Below are 17,450 nucleotides of genomic sequence, written 5' to 3' on the forward strand. Positions count from 1 at the left end.
GACATTCACTACAATCAGTCACTATGACAGAGCAGCAAAGTTTGGAGGCTGCCAGTTATCTGGGACTTTGAAAGCAGAAAAGAAACAGGATTAGATTCATAACTTTTAATTATGATAATGCTCTGCTGTATGGCTCTGCAGTAGGAGCACTGGGGCTGTTGGAAATGCTGGGCTCACCCAAGGACAATGAAAGGACTTGTTGGGAAAAGCTTCCTTGACACTATTTGACATAAAAAGACACAATGAAGAACCTTTTTTGATATGTGTCCACTTTGGGCCCATATTCCAGAACATCTATGTTTGAATAAATGCTGGGTGTAAGTTGTGTGCTCAAGGTAAGTCAGACAATTAATTATATAAATGGTTGAACACACTGACACCATCTGGTCAGGGGGAGAATAAAGCATGTCCATGGAAACTGCGGTAGAAACTGTCCCTGCCGCTACCAAAAAGAGTGACATAACATACACCTCTGCAATGTAATAACTGTGAAGAGATATGGAAAATGAACTGTAAATATGCTTTAAGCTAATGGACATGCTGCTTCAACTGCTTATTTTCATGTGCGCTAGGGCTACATTTAGTTGATGGGCCCTGGGACCACCTCCATACACCTAACATTTAATCTTCCTCTCTGCATAAGTACACTGAGACAGAATGAGGATACTGATGGCACGATCTGTCTGTTTAGAAAATTTGTACTTATGTCATACTAACACAAACAAAATCAGCTGTACCAAAATATATACAATACACCCTACAATTCCTTGTGGCAAAGTCAGTTTACAATAGCTGACATTGTTATCTAACTGTCACACATACAAATGATTTTCATCTCCCCCTGCCTGCAGGTGCAGAGTCACAGCGACAATCTGTCGGTGAAAATTACAGCATTCTAACGGGCGCCAGCATTCAGGTAACTTGGGTGTATCTGTGTTGCTTCATGCACCATCATTTTAATGAAAAGCTAGCTGTACTTGGGCATGGCTCAGAAACACCTAATGGCAGATCTTGACAGATGGACGCTGTCAAGGGCGATAGATTAATCCAGCTATCACTCAGGCTGGTCATCCATCTTCCAGCACGCAAGGAAAGCTGATTTGGGGGTCGATTGAATCAAACTAACAGAAAGAAATAAGGGAAAGGTTTTTTTCTGAAACAATATCCCTCTATTTGTTTGTGGGATTTAATAAAATTACACTTAAGGCAATGTCTATCCATGTCAGTTTTACGATCCATTTATAAGACTAAAACAAAAGATGCCTGGGAAGCCCTATTTTGTCATGTGCAATTTGTACTATCATAACGAAAGTAAAAGAACTGGTCCTTGTGGCACAACAAGAGCCTCTGGAAACCCCTACCATACTCCATCATTACATTACATTACATTACATTACAGTCATTTGGCAGATGCTTTTATCCAAAGTGACTCACAAGAAGTGCAATTCAGTCACCGAAGATCCAAAGTACCAGTAGTTGGAGGTCAGAAGTGACCACTCAACAAAATAACCATCTCAGAACCATATACATACATACATTCATTTCATCCTTTTTTTGGTTTTTTTTTGCTGGGGGGTTGGGGGCTAAGTGCGATTAGTAGGGTAGTGCTTGGTGAAGAGGTATGGCGCTCATGGCAAAAGATGGGCAGCAACCCTGCTGTTCTGACCTTTTTTGGGAGTTCGATCGTTCCACCACTGAGGAGCCAAGACCGAGAAGAGCCGAGACCGGTTCGCTCGGCAGCCAGGGGCTCTGAGTGATGTGGTGGACAATCGCCAAGAAGTGGCAGATCGGAGGGGACGGGTAGTGACATGTGGCTTGACCATATCCTGAAGATAAGACTGGGAAAGGAGGGAGTTGCAGTAGTCCAAACGAGACCATCACTTCTATCCAGGAGGGGTCATAGTATTGAAAAATGAAAAATGCACTTCTTACACATCACTAAGCTTCCTTTTTTCCTATCACAACTCTTTCTCCACTCAAACTTTTTTTCAAGTGTTGTGAGGCATCTCTGATTGGCTGACAGGACTATGTAGGGTAGTTACATGTGCAGACTCAGAAAAAGCACTGTAGTGCCCTGAGGGCTAGAGCACAGTTCCATGAGTACCATGACATGATGATCTCACAACCATCATTACTAATCTGAATACAGTTCTGCTGACTGATGGGATGCACAGAGGGAAACAAGATGGAAGATGGCTTTCATTGGTAATGGGAGACCACTGACTGGCAGACAGGAAATTTGGCAAATTTAGCTTCAATTCACTGGAGTGAACATTAGAAATACAGGAGAGACTGTCTTAATGTGCTTGTATGGAGATCTCTCAGCAGCATATTATTAAACACAGCCCATATTTGTCATAGTGCTGTGGTTGCAGAACCATTTAATAAAGAAAACAGATTTTTTCTGATAAAGAGAAACTTTGTATCTTGTCTCTGTGTATGGCATCTTCAGTTTGGAACAGCAGAGTAATGTGGAGTATGAAAGAGGATGCTTTCTTGGCCCATATGATCACAATCTCCTTTATTATCCAAATAGAATTGGCTCTTGTTCTCACAGGCTGGAATAATGTTGCACTGCAGCAACAACTGTCATTGAATGACATCTAGCAAGGAGTGCAGCGTGAAACACTGGCTCCACACAGATAGATCTCATATGACTATACTCTGACAGGGTGATCTCATCCCTGTATTGTTGACCAGATGCCACACTGACATACTGAGCGAGACACACATGGCCGATTTCTCGATGATCAACATTACTGAAATAATGATTACTTTAAATTGGTGCAGAAAGAGGCCACCTGCTGTCATTATCCCGATTCTGCCATTTGTGTGAGAGATAACATAGCTGTAACTATCTAAGTCCCTTATTGCGGAAAATACTGAAATATTAAGAGCCTTAAAGTAAGAAAGAATTCTGTGTTGCATTAAGAAAAGTATCGATATTTCAATATTGTACAAATGCTCCATGCTTTTCACATGATCAACTGATTTTGTTAAAGTAAAAAAAACTCAAATGTGAACAGGAATTGGAGTATGAATAAGAAACTGCTGGGAATAAGAAGTGAATAACACAACATATACCCAATCTAAAATATAAATTAATTCCCAGAATGCTTGTTTGGTAACTTTGTTTTATAGCAAAGCTGATGTTATGGAATCATCCTTTGAAGACATGGTCACAAACACAAAAACAAATGGGTGGTAATTTATACAATGACCAGCTGATAGATATATGCCAGATATGATTGACAATTAAAGTGGTAATGATTATCAATCTTCTTTTTTTTTTGGCTGCTCCCTCCAGGGGTTGCCAGAGGGAATCAACTTCCTCCATCTAGTCTTATTCGCTGTATCCTCTTCTCTCAAACCAAGGTCACATCCTCTTTCCCGCCAGCCATAAATCTTCTCTTTTGTTATCCTTTAGCCCATTACTTTTTAAATAGTGGGACGCGCGCCCCTGGGGGTTGCAGTGTGATGCCAGGGGGACTCCAGGGAAGATGCTTATTTTTGCTTACCACAATAAAGTGGGGCGGCGCAGTGGTTAGTGATTCGGCCTCAAAGCACCCTGGTTCGATTCTGCCAAGGGGACCTTTCTGTGTGGAGTTTGCCTGCTTTCCCTGAGTCTAAGTGGGTTTCTTCCCACAGTCCAAAAAACATTTATAATATTTTAGCAGGGATGATAACCACTGAGGTGATGAGAGATGGAGATAATGAGACAAACCAGTCACCCGAATCCTATGACAAAGCATGAGTAGCACGTGGCTTCATTGTGAGGAAGACGAGGAAGAGACCGGTGTGTTTGCTGTGAGCTGAGAGTTGCAGTATCTGGCATCGAAAAGCTGTGCACTGCAAAATATGCTCACTGTAGCCATCCTGATTTTGAGGACAAATTCTTTTATTCATTTTTGTTTTGTTTTAAAGTGTTTAATATGTTGTGCTCCTGTGTTAATGTTGCTGATCAATTTGAATTCATTTTTATTTATTGATTTTAGTTAATTTTGTTTTTCAGTATCAAATGGTTTAGTTGGTCAAAAATGTTTATAGTTCAAATAAGGATTCTTTTTTAAATTTCAGGCAAATTGATTGGTAGCACTTTAAATATTTTCTGTGACAGAGTAAAAATAATGTTAACAAAGTTATTCTTTGTTGCAAGTTGATCTATATTTCTCTCTTTTTCTTTTCTTTAAAGTTAGTAAGGATAGAATTTTATGCAGATGTGTACATACAATAATTTTATAGACAAATAAAAGAGGGGGGGGGCTCTGTGTAACAGAAAAAATTGGAAAGCACTTCTCTAGCCCGTCTGCCTGGCAGTTCCACCCTCAGCATCCTTCTACCAATATAATCACTATCCCTCCTCTGAACATTTCCAAATGATATTGGTATTGATTATAACTCAGTCCCTATTTTCTAATTTGAGCTTAGGTAATTGCTTTTTTTGGGGGGCTTCACAACTTGTAATTTGACCCAAACTTACAACCAGGGATCTTTTTAGTGAAGACATTGAAATGTGATGATAACTACGCAAATACCTTGCTGCTGCGGATAACAATGTAGCCCCTCGAAACTGACATTTCTACTGAATCCTATGCCACATTGGATTTCTGTTCTCATCCGAAAAACTAACAAGAGTACGACTGAATAGCCACAGGAAAAAATACGAATAGACTACAGTGTAACTAATGGATAAGAAAATGTTTTAACATATCTTTATGCCACACATACACACTTTAGTAGACACCGTCAAGTAAACCAGGATTCAAATCACCACTCACTCCTGCAGAATTACACTTACTAATAATCAGAGAGCTTCAATAAGCGAGGGAAATTAAAGCAGAAATGACTCAAACTCCCTTAACAAAGACCCACTTACCCCTTTTGACCGTACTCCGATGTTAATTTAACTGTATTAACATTTAACCCTTGTGTGGTGTTAGGGTCTGTGGGCACACACACGCACACTAAAGTGAAAACGCGTCCCACAGACCCGAACACCACGCAAGGGTTAAAGCATGTTACATATAATGACCTAGATGCATCCCTAAAACAGTAAAATGCAGCAACATTGATACAGGATTTTGTTCCAGATTAAAGGTATAAGCTTTTCATGTGGTGAACATTGTTGAAACTCATTTATAGGCCAATGGGAGCAAAAACACAATTCAATTTTTCCCCTGAACTCATGACAACAATTCTATGCACTATTTTCTTTCTGCCTCTAAGGAGGAAAGAAATTACATCTTGTGTCACATATACAAAGTCAAATGTCTGTTCTGGCATAAAATACATTGAACTGATAACCAGCTGGGGCCAGACATTGTACGATATGTGCAGTTAATGTATCAGTGCAGCATCTATGTGCATTCTAGATTTGCAAGGACACATTGTGCCAGTCGCATTTCAGTGCAAATTGATCCCAAACATCTCACCACAAGTATAGCCAGGTTATTTATACCCCCATCTGTCAGATAGCTGTGCTCCCCATTGTTCACTTATCTATCTTCTATTGATTGGTATAACAATTTATTATGTGGATTAAATCACTATTTTATCTCATGAAAAATAAAAAACTGATATTCAACAATTCAGTGGCAACATTTTGTTCATGAGAAAAATTATGTGAGAGGACACTGACAGATTTAAGAAAGGAAATAGATCTTTTGAAGAAAAGGGCTGTTTAGAGTCACATACAAATGAGTTATAATTTAAGATAAATAAAAATCCCTCTTGCAGTTGTAACATAAGGTCTAGAGAAAGGACACTGTGTTGAGAAGACTGATAAGGTAGCCTTGGGACATTACTATGGTTCTGTAAAAAACACACACGTTGAAACTGGTTTATTACGTGTTTGTTGTCATGAGAAAAATACATTGTATTATTTCAGAATGAAACTGTCAACTCAAAGACTCCGAAGGCAATTTCTTTCTGTGAGCCTTGAGCCTGGTGGGTTCATGGTCCTTTTTTTTTTCCTGTGAACCAGGCAGGATGTGAGTTTGGGGGAGGGACTGCAGATTCCTCAGTGTGCAAATTGGCAATGCTTCACTAAACATTATGCTCAAGAAAAAAAAACCCGGCCAGGTCGACTTTGTGTCAGGTTTGATCCTTTGATCTGGGACATTGGTCATTTCTGCCTTCCCATGGGGTGCTTAAAGGGTTAAAATGCAGGATAGGACAAACTATTCTCAGGTCACGCCTCATCACCACCACTGGATCACAAGCAACAGAATCTCACTTGACTTAGAAATTCAATTTGGAAAATTATATCTTTCCTCTGGTTTTAAGGCATAATGCAGGCTGGGGTGAGAGATCAGCAGCAAAAAATCTTTTGACTTGTTCCACGCTTTGAAGTGATTGATGAAACACTGCAACATAATATCTTCCTTTTTCAAAGGTCTAGCAGCAGTGATTTGAGATGAAAGGCGTGTTTTGTCAAATTATGGTGCCAAAAGGAAAAAAGCACAATTGAAGGCAGGAGGTTGCAACAGGAATCACCGTGTCTAAAGGAGGAGCAAAGGAGTTCCTGATTACTCACCCGTTGTTGTGGAATTGTTGGTAGACTTCCAATTGCAGTTGCTCGGCTGCCTGCTGAGATTCAAATCCAGATGTGTGATTGTCCGCTTGTTGCCGTTCGTGTCAATGACCTCTGAAAAGATTTTGGGTTCATCTGGGTGGCTGGGGCTATCCCTCTCATGCCCCACATCTTTGTCCGACAGCATCACAATTCGGTGATTGAGCTGCATGGTTGCCTGCTTGGGGGACTGAGGGGACAAGGCTGGTGACATGCTGTGGAGGCTGTTTGAGGCAGGGAAAGAACTGTTGAAGACGCCAGCAAGGGAAGGCGAAGAAGGGCTTTTTGCATGCGGTTTGGTAAGAGGTTTGGTCGTGTGGTTCAGAGTTAAACGTAGCCCCTCTGTTATCTTGTTACTAGTCTTTTCTTTAGTGGTTCCTGGACAGAAGTTTCTGTCTGAGTCACTCCACTCTCCCCACTCCTGCAGGTAAGTACAAGTCCCTTGCTTGGACTTGGCAGGCTCTAGCCTGTCTTGGCTTAGATGGTTGACATGTTGTACCTTCCCATCCGAGTCCTGGATTTTAGCTACCACCCGGACACCAACATCTCTTGGACTGACCTCATTATACAACTGCTGAGCAGACTCTACTGTTGCGGTTTCTGTCAAAGTCTCATTCAAAGACGGAAATTTCCTCACGGGTCTCAGGTTGCTCCCGCTCTCTCTTCGGTTTAAGCTTTCCATAAGGCTGCAGGAGGATGACTCGTAGCCAAGCTCACCATCATATTCTGAGAAGTCATTGCAAAAGTCGGTGTCGGTGTCAAAATTTCGGTTGTCCTCCATGAAGTCCCAGCCCTCATGAGTGATCTGGAAGGGTTCCTCCATGGGCAGAATTGGTTTACTGACTGGACTGACATAGCCGCCTGTCACTAGACTGTCGGAAACATGGACCAAGGTAGGGGTACCTGGAACATGTGCCACAACTGAGCATAAAGACGTACACACTATATTGTGAGTAGGAAGGTCACAAGAAAAGGTACCGTTTGCAGCTTTCCTCTTCATCTGATTATGCAGGATATCCTCCGCATTTTCAAGCTTCTTGCCTCCTGACCTTTTCAGCTTTCTGCTCTTTGAAGTAGCCCGTGCAGCCTCTGGAGATGATGTAGAGTAGTGTTGCTTGCTGGGTCTCTGACCCTGTCCTCCAGGCTGAACTTCAGGACCCTCTATGAAATCCTGCATCTTTCCATCCCGATTGCCCATCTTTACTTTTGTGGCACAATCCCTGCACAGCGATAAGAGATCAGCCAGCAACTGGTGGTGCTCGGTCACTAGCCAGCAGAGCTCTGTGACAAATTCCTTTGTTGCCAGCTGGGAATTGAGAAGTCCGAATGAAGAGTTGGAAGAGTGGTTTCTTTGTTCAGATGCTGCAAGATCCTCCTTTCCCCAGCCATGCTCATTACTGTTCGGTGCTGAATGAGGGGTGCGGCTCCTGTATTTAAAACTTGGGGCCTGCCTCTTTGGGAAATAAAAGCTTATGTTGCTTTGCTCGTGGATGGGCAGATACAGAAGTAAAATAGTGTGAATGGACTCCATCGCGGGAGAAATTTTTTTCATCTTGGACTGATGAGAGGAACCCCTGGCTCATCCTTCGGTCCGTCTTGATGCTGTCAGGGAGTGAGTGCACACTGCTTTAAATCTGATTGCAAACACATGTGCGTCCAACAACATCAATCCTGGTATTGACACTTAAATATTGGCTTTCTAGTAAGTTATATTACCTGACCTACAGCTGTGAACAAATTCTCTACTTCAACTACTTGTGACATGACAGCGAGTTAAGGGAACAGTATAACAACTTCTTAACTACACAACCGCTCATGTTGTTAAGAGCAATAAAAGAACACTTAAAAAAAAATATAAAATAAAAATGTAATAATCATGAAAATAATAATAAAAACACAACGCAGTGCTTTTATCCACGAGGTCTCTCACTAAACCCATGCTATCTTCATCCTCTCCTATGGCATTATTATTTTAAAGCATCATCAAATTTTCACGGGATGCCGAATAAAACCTTGCGTTGATGTCGCCCAAGGTGACGACACACGCAGACTTCCAAGCTGGGCGGCCAAACAGAGAACTTAACACGCAAAATAGGCATTTACTGCCAATCGATCATCGGTAACATCTCGAAACTGTTAACGTCACAAGAAAATCCCGCGGGATACCATCACGTTGCCACAACCGGGCAACCGGGAGTGCATGCGTTCCCCTTTAAATTGCAGCATAACAACATCATCCTGCAGGCTGCTGCGCACAAACTTGCAACTAAAATAAATTGCATTATAAATCAAGTACCACTAATGCCCTAATATCAGCAGGGACTTGCGACAGTAGATTATTTTAGATGCTAGAAGTCTGCAATAGACAGTTTTACCTGCGCGCAGTGCAAGCAATTTAAAAGACACTTACCAGATTAATCAGGTAAACGTTTCCTCTCATCGGTGTACTGCGGCTCGATGCTGCTTCTCCAGGATGGCTATTCTTTTGTGATTGACGGGAATTTCAACCAATGATCAAGCGCCATAAATCTGGTCTGCTCTGTGATTGGTTTCCTGTCAAGCGATAATCCGCCTCCGATTTCTGTCCGTACAGATGCAGCTGGTCAAGTGATGTTTTACCCCTCGTCCCCAAGCCCTTTCTGAACATTATGAGGGCAAATTTTCATTTGTTAATCTTCTTCTGTGAATATAGCTGCAGCAGTTCATCCGAACATCCAGACCTTACTTTAATTGCCCCTGCAAAAAGCCCAGAGGGACGTTGATGAACGCGCTTGTTCACTGGGAAACCTGACTGACAGCGATCCAAATTAAAAGAAGGACATCTAGTGGCCACTTTGCGCTCAAGCTATTACAGCAGTTGCTGCTATCGCTTTATGAACAAATCATTGTGTTTTTCATGGATTATGATATTTCTTAAGCATTGTAGCCAACTATTCATTCACGTCACATTATTAATATACCAGACACGTACATGCTGCTATATAAAGACAAGGGATATTGAAATGAAATGTGGTTGAAAGTTGAATTTGCAAGCATTTTTTGTATCAAGACTGCCCACCCACACACTCTCTCATACAGTGATAAATATTTGGCCATACACCAAATACAGAGCACCATTGTTTGGGGTATCATATTCTGAATTCATGTATTAAGTGATCAGATCTGCATAAATTGTTGACACGCTGGTTTGACACATTTTTTTTGCATGAAAATTATAAGTCACAAGAGATGAGGAATTAAATTGTCCTTAAGGTCAGGCTCGTGAAGGAGGAGCTGGAAGGGGAAGGTTGAAGAGATCATAAGTTCTCAAAAGTGGAGGAAAAGAAAGCTTAATGGTCTCAGTCAGGACACGAGGAGGCAGCATTGCACATGGAATGTGATCAAGGTAAGCTCTTCATAACGCTTTGAGTCAGCGTTATTTTAAATCACAAAACTCTCCGGAACGGAGCTGCTCTATACCAAAGGTCACATGATCTGTATTTATTGACTGCACATCTCGGTTTTAAAGGAAGGCTTCTCCGATTTCCATGCTCCTTCCAGCCCGTCTGACTTCCCTAAATTTAGATTTAATGAGGAAGTCTTTCCTCCAAAATGGCATTTGGCTATGGCAATCATGATAAAGTTAATTGCTGCTTATATAAATCTTCTTCTTTGAATGCAGCCTCAGGGCGGCACGGGCTGGTGTCTCCCTCAGCCAGTCCCAAGCCCGGACAAATGCAGAGGGTTGATTCAGGAAGGGCATCCGGCATAAAACTTTTGCCAAAACCAAAAATGCGAATCAAACCTGAGAATCTCATACCGGATCGGTTGAGACCTAGGTTAACAGCGACCACCATTGGTACAGATGACCTGCAGGATACCAGTGGAAATTGGCCACTGTGGGTCAAAGGAGAGGAGGAAGGCGTGTTCGGAAGCAGAGAAGGAGAGTTTCCAGATGACTGAACAACTACAGCTAATGTTATAGTACTTGGTGTATCGAAGTACTCCACCCATTCCAACCTGCTTGAACCGGTTTCTTTACCTCTTTTCCATGCCCTCCACTGCTCTGGACTGTTGTCTCCAAGTACGTCAAATCCTCCAACTTCTTGATCTCCACTCCCTGTAGTCTTGTCGTCCCATCAGGGTTCCTCTCATTCACACACATATACTCTGTCTTACTGCAACTAACTTTCATTCCTCTCCATTCCAGCGCATACCTCCACCTATCTAGATTTTCCTCAACCTGTTTTCTGCTCTCACTACAAATCACAATTTCATCTGCAAACATCATGGTCCATGGAGATTCCTGTCCAACCTCATCTGTCAGCTTGTCCATCACAACTGCAAAAGAGAAGGGACTCAGAGCTGATCCCTGATGGAGTCTCACCTTTCCCTTGAACTTTAAACCTACAGCACACCTCACCACTGTCTCACAGTCAGCATACATGTCCTACACCAGTCTAACATACTTCTCTGCTACTTCTGGCTTCCTCATACAATACCAGAGTTCCTCTCTTGGCACCCTGTCATATGCTTTTTCTAGGTCTACAAAAACGCAATGCAGCTCCCTCTGGCTTCTCTGTACTTCTCTATTAGCTTTCTCAAAGCAAATACTGCATCTGTAATATTCTTTCTAGGCATGAAGCCATACTGCTGTTCACAAATGCTGACTTCTGCTCTCAGTCTAGTTTCAGCTACTCTTTCCCATAACTTCATTGTATGGCTCATCAACTTTATCCCTCTTTAGTTCCCACAATTCTGCCCATCCCCCTTATTCTTAAAAATGGGCACCATCACACTTTTTTTCATTCCTCAGGCATCTTCTCACTCTCTAAGATCCTGTTGAATAATCTAGCCAGAAACTCTACCATGCCTCTCCTAGACACTTCCACACCTCCACAGGTATATCATCAGGAACCAGCTGTCTTTCCACTCTTCATTCTCTTCAATGCCTTCCTCAATTCACTTTTACTAATTTCTGCTCTTCTATCCTTGCCTCTCTTTCATTTTCCTCATTCATCAGATCTTAAAGTACTCTTTCCATCTTCCCATCACTCTTCTAGCATCTGTCAATACAATTCCCTCTCTATCCTTAATCAGCCGGAACTGCTGTACATCCTTTCCATCTCAATCTCTCTGTTTTGCAAACCTGTATTGATCATTCTTTACCTGCTATCCGTCAAACCGAGCATACAAGTCATTGTATGCTCTCTGTTTTCTCTTTGTTACCTCTATCTTTACCTTACGTTGGATCTCCCTGTCCTGCCGTCTGTTCTCTTCAGTTCCCCCAGAATCTCACTTCTTCTTTGCTAACCACATTCTCTGTATATACTCCTGCAGTTCCTCATTCCACCACCAAGTCTCCTTATCTCCTTTGCTTCCAGACCACACACCAAATAGTCTCCTACGTGTCTCCCTGATCACATTAGCTGTAGTTGTCCAATCATCTGGAAGCGCTCCCTGACCACCCAGAGCCTTTCTCAACTCCTCTGTGAAAACCATACAACACTCCTCCCTCTCCAGTTTCCACCACTTTGTCCTCTGCTCTGCCTTTGTCCTCTTGATCTTCCTTGTCACCAGAGTCATCCTACAAACTACCATCCTACACTATCTTGCTACAGTCTCACCTACAACTACTTTGCAGTCACTTATCTCTTACAAGTTACCTCGTCTATACAAGATCTGCCAGCGTGCTCCTACCTCCGCTCTTTTACATTACACTATGTTACTGTCTTTTCTGGACAAAAGGATTCCACTTTCAGCCACTTCCATCCTTTTTGTAAAGTCTACCATCATCTGTCTCTCTGTGTATTCCTATTCTGAATACCAAACCTGCCCATCACTTCTTCATCACCTCTATTGCCTATGGGGCATAGCCACATTTAGCATAACACCTTCAATTTCCAGTTATAGACTCAGAAGTCTATCTGACGTCCTTTTCACCCCCAGAACATTCCTAATAAAGTCCTGCTTCAAGATAACTCCTACTCCGTTTCTCTTCTTGTCAGTACCATAATAGTACAACTTGAAGCCAGCTCCTAGGCTTCTAGCCTTGCTACCTTTCCACCTGGTCTCCTGGACACACAGTATATCCACCTTCCTTCTCTGCATCATTTCAACCAACCCTCTACCTTGTCCTGTCATAGTCCCGATATTCAAAGTCCCTCCTCTCAGTCCCAGGCTCTTTCCTTTCCTTCTCTCTCTCTGCTTCCGAACATGCCCTCCTCCTCTTCTTCTTCTTCTTATTCTTCGACCCACAGTAGCCCAATTTCCATTAGTACCCTGTAGGTCATCAGTACCAATAGCAGTTGTTGTTGACCCGGTCCGTGACCAATCTGATATGATATGGTTATGGTTGACTTGCATGTTTGGTTTTGGCAAAAGTTTTACGCCGGATGCCCTCATGTCAACCAACTCTCTACCTTTTCCTGTCATAGTCCCAACATTCAAAGTCCTTCTTCTCAGTCCCAGACTCTTGCCTTTTGTCTTCTCTCTCTGCTTCCAAACACGTCTTCCTCCTCTCCTTCTTCGACCCACAGTAGCCCAATTTCCACTGGAGGTTATCAGCACCAATGGTGGCGGTTATAAAGCCAGGCCTCGACCGCTCTAATATGAGATTCTTAGGTCTTATTTGCATATTTGGTTTTGGCACAAGTGTCTAGCCGGATGCCTTTCCTGATGCAACCCTCTGCATTTATCCAGCCTTTGGGACAGTTTCAGGGAGACACTGGCAGGTGCAACCCCCGAGGCTGTACTGCTGCATATAAAGATGCACTTATATAAATGCAGCTCCCGTAGAGCTGCACTTGTGTGATGATTTCATTGTAATCAGGCTCAGAAACATTAAAGGAGGGGATTGTCTTTCAGTGACTTAGTTTTTGATTAAGTATATTAGAGATGTTATAAAACTGAAACCCTACTTTTCCACCTGCTTTTATTTCAGACGTGAGCTGGTTACATTATGACCAGGCACTATGTCCAATCCAGATTCCGGATTCTTACCACTGTCTATCACGTCCCAACATAATAGCCTCCGATATTAATTACATTGTGATCCCTTTTCCGTCTGCGTTTCTAAATTGTATCTGGCAAAACGCGTGGCACGAACATCCTCCGAGGAATATTCTCCGTGTGCATTAGACGCGACCTGTCCAGATGCATGACATTTGAGGCCATGGGTCTCCCACGGCATTGTGGCGTGGAAAGCGTGGAGCTGTCCAAGGTGCTGATCTGGACCAGCCCACTCCCCGGCGGTGAGCATGTGCCGCATCAGGACGAACAAAGCTGGCCGGTAGAAAACCGAAAATAATAATCCTCGTAAAGAAATTAAAAAAAAAAAAAGACTACAACAAGTCACTTTATGGGTCGCCGGTTAGTTGACAGGCGTGTTTGAATAGTGGCGCTTTCACGGGTTGTATTAATAAGGCGGTCGGTGACGTCAAAGATAAAGACGCCGCTGCTGTATCGCAGCTGCACGACTTGGCTTCTCCCGGTTTCCCCGCCACACCGTTCCCGGTCACTCCACCCCGGCCGATGATCGCATTCTCCTCCGGGCGGCGAAAGGAGCTCGAGTGACACATGCCGCGGTCGTTTCCCCGCTGCATTGCTGTGGATTAGCTATATATGCTAATATTGACAAGAGAGAGGAGCCAGCGGCGGCTTCCCGGGTCTGTACAGGCTCCCTTGCAGCCATGGCTGAAGGTGGAGAAGGAGAGGATGAAATTCAGTTCCTCAGAACTGTAAGTACATTTCCTGCTGGTCACACGCACCGTAATGTGCCGCACGACTGCGGAAAAAAAATCTACAATGTTTCCTGTCATCGTTTTGCTGATTTCCAATGCCTTTTCTTGGCAGACATATATCATGTCTGTCTCAACCTCTGATAACCTTTCATGCCTTCTTGCTGAGCTCCGAGGCGGCGGGAGTCATCTATTGTTTTTTTTTTTTTTTTTTTTCCGGATCGCTCACTCAGACCTATTGTCTTTTCTGCGGTACTTCCATCAAGAAATTGAGAGCACCGCTTCCATGGCCAGTTAAAACTTAATGCAATGTAATGCCTCTCTTCACCACCGCATTGTCTCCATGTTGCAGGATTGTACTGTCAAAAACAGTCTTCAGTTGACTTACAGTGTTGAAATCTTGCTGAAGTCTTCTTGTCATGGACTTGAATTTCTTCACTTGAAAAGCGAAGAAGATTTCAACAAGAATTCACCATGACCTGGATGACTGAAAACCTCCAAAGGCATTTACTGTTGAAACGCTGCTCCCAGTAGCAGAACTTTGATCCTATCTAATAATTGCAAGTTGTGAACTGCCATGCACCTTGTAATGAATTAAAAAATGATCCGGGGTTCCTGGTGCAATATTCTCCAGAAAACATTTATTGAAATAAATAATGTTTTTGATATTGTGTACAGATGTTGCATTTCCATAAGCTATTTATGACAATTTTGTTGGCTGGCGCGCGCATACATAGAGACATAAATAAACATTCAAATGATGAACTCTTACTTCCTGTCAACTTCAGCACGATAGTGGCAATATTTTCCAGATGTATTCAACAGAAGGAATTACTTAGGACTGTTGACAAACAGTGAAGACATCATGCAGTTGGGGAACCATAGGCATGAAAATTCACATAGAATGGTGTTCGTTTGCACCATCTGGGAACTGCAGTTTGTGACTTTCCTCTTTCATAGTGATTGTAGATGCTTCACCTCATGGTTCCTAAGCCTTCAGTTTTTCTTTATAATGTAGGAATTCTCAAAGTAACATTCTAGCAATCACACCATGTGTAATAATGTCAAAACAGCAGCTGAAGAAAAGACACGAGTTTAAACGGCTGGCTACAGAATCTTGATACATTGTGTATTTGCTTCAAAAAACGTTCTTAACCTCCAGAAGCAGCAGTAACAATGGTCTCTTTCTCAAGGGAATGCTGATACTTCTTGCTCATTTCTAACCCCACCCCCCCATCCTTGCCACCACAGCATGTTAGGGTCACACATCTGTATGCCTTGCATCCCAAAAAAACAACTTTATAGCCATTATTCCAAACAACAAGGCTGTAGATGCGAACTGAAAGGCATGTGGGTTTTGCTTGATTTGCTTGTTTGGCTGTTTAGGTCTCATTTGTTGGCTCTGCTGTGAACATCTCTCCCAGCGGTATCCCTGGGAAAGGAAGCTAGATTGGCTGAAAGGAAACCCCTTTTTTTTAAAAGGGGTTTAGTGGCTTGTTCCTTTTTTTCCACATAGGGAGGCTGGGTGATGCTGGGATGTTGTGAAAGGGGGTGGGGACCAAGTGAGCGAGCTTTGTGTTCATGAGTGCAAATGTGTCTGCCTGTGTGTGTGTGTGTGTGTGTGTGTGTGTGTGTGTGTGTGTGAGTGTGTGTGTGTGTGTGTGTGTGTGTGAATGCTTCGATCGTCCATGTGCGTTGAATGCAAATACAGAGCACAGTAGGTTTGTGGTGCAGTCAGGCTGCACCAGACATGCCACAGCAGAGCAGCGTACTGAAATTATTAATCGGTATGAGTGGGTCGCAGCTGAATTGCTGAGCGACATGCATGCATGCACGCACACACACACACACACACAAACACACACACACACACACACACACATACACACACACATACACACACACACACACACACACACACACGTGCACAGGCACACATGCACGCATTGTACAAGCTCCAGCTGAAACATATGCTTATCAAATGTGCACTAAATGTTCCTTGACATTAGTTTTTGTTTTTGGTGAAGCTATGTAAAGCCTTTATTTCTTGCTTGCATACAAATGTTGCCAGTAATGCAGTCAAAGAGCCTAATAAAGCAGTTCACAAATTGCCTTTTCTCTAACAAAGTAATTTCCCTGGAGTGGTAGCACAAATTACCCCTGCTGGACCGTTACCTACAAACTCAACTCTGTGGGAGGAGAGAGAAAGAAATGAGGGAAACTGCAAGGATATCTCAGTCATGGGTAATTTGGTGTTACAGGATGAGGAAGTGTGTTGATGGGGCTATGAGACTGAGTAAAAAGCTTCCTCCAAACTGCTGTTTAATTTCAGAGGGGGCAAGGAGATGCACTATTTGACAAGTTTGCATAAATAGAAACTTACTGTAATCAAATGTATCCTGTTTTGTGTGAGTGAAAGAGGCAGGGATAGTAACAAAATATCATTGAGTATTTGCGTTTTTGTTTGTGCTTATACAATCGATCCTCCCTTGTGACCAAAAACATGGTAGAGGAAGTCGTGTGCTCCCTTCACAAACAAGTGCACATGCACGCCCTCAGTTGCAAGGATCCCTGCTTGGCAAATATCAAATTCTGGTGGTTTATTAGCAGTTTGAGTGGGCGTCCTGACTTTAAAAAGGCCAGACTATGGCTGTGACTAATGTACTGTGGCAGTGCTTGGCTTGTTTATGTGAAGGCAGCATTTTCACTTTGCATCCAGGCAATGGCTCTCCAGTGCTGCTATGTAGATATAATGCATGTGCTAAACAATCGGGTGAAAATAGTATCCACTTTTAGGTCAAGTAACATGATGCAAGTGCATTCATGTGTTAATTTTTAGCTGTTTGTGTGTGTGACATCATGGCCAAGATCTCCCACCCTCCTCACCCGTGTCTCTGTGACTACCCTACCGGCTTTTTCATTTTCCCTCCTTTGCTGCTGTTGCTCTTTTTTCCCGCCTGCTCCACATCATCCTTTTTGATTTTCTTCTGTCACATCAAACATTTTTCTGCCTTTCACCTTCTTCTCATTCTGTCCTGGCACCCCAATTCCTCTCCAATCCAACACCTTCTTTTGGGTCTTTGCATATCATTGACATGTGTTCTAGTTTATGTGTTTATATGTATTATGCTGAATCTTATCTAGAGGTGGCGACCTGCAAT

General features: G+C 42.8%; 2 protein-coding genes across 2 annotated transcripts in view; one reads left to right on the top strand and one right to left on the bottom strand.

Annotated features, from left to right (window-relative positions):
• Positions 1-9,042, bottom strand: part of LOC147237422 (formin) — a 57,323-nt gene extending 48,281 nt beyond the window's left edge. The window contains exons 1-2 of the mRNA XM_086148862.1: positions 8,982-9,042; positions 6,536-8,173 (exon numbers count right to left, since the gene is read on the bottom strand). Coding sequence (XP_086004988.1) covers positions 6,536-8,123 — 1,588 coding nt within the window. The 5' untranslated portion in view covers positions 8,124-8,173; positions 8,982-9,042. The remainder of the gene's footprint in view (positions 1-6,535; positions 8,174-8,981) is intronic.
• Positions 9,043-14,241: 5,199 nt separating this feature from the next.
• The window catches only part of LOC147237423 (ryanodine receptor 3), a 107,248-nt gene continuing 104,039 nt past the window's right edge, over positions 14,242-17,450 (top strand). The window contains exon 1 of the mRNA XM_086169481.1: positions 14,242-14,289. Within this exon, the coding sequence (XP_086025607.1) occupies positions 14,242-14,289 (48 nt within the window). The remainder of the gene's footprint in view (positions 14,290-17,450) is intronic.

The sequence above is a fragment of the Fistularia commersonii genome, chromosome 1 (genome assembly GCF_037954325.1).
Source record: "Fistularia commersonii isolate RoL2024-O1a breed Wild chromosome 1, RoL_Fcom_v1.0, whole genome shotgun sequence".
Lineage (NCBI taxonomy): Eukaryota > Metazoa > Chordata > Actinopteri > Syngnathiformes > Fistulariidae > Fistularia > Fistularia commersonii.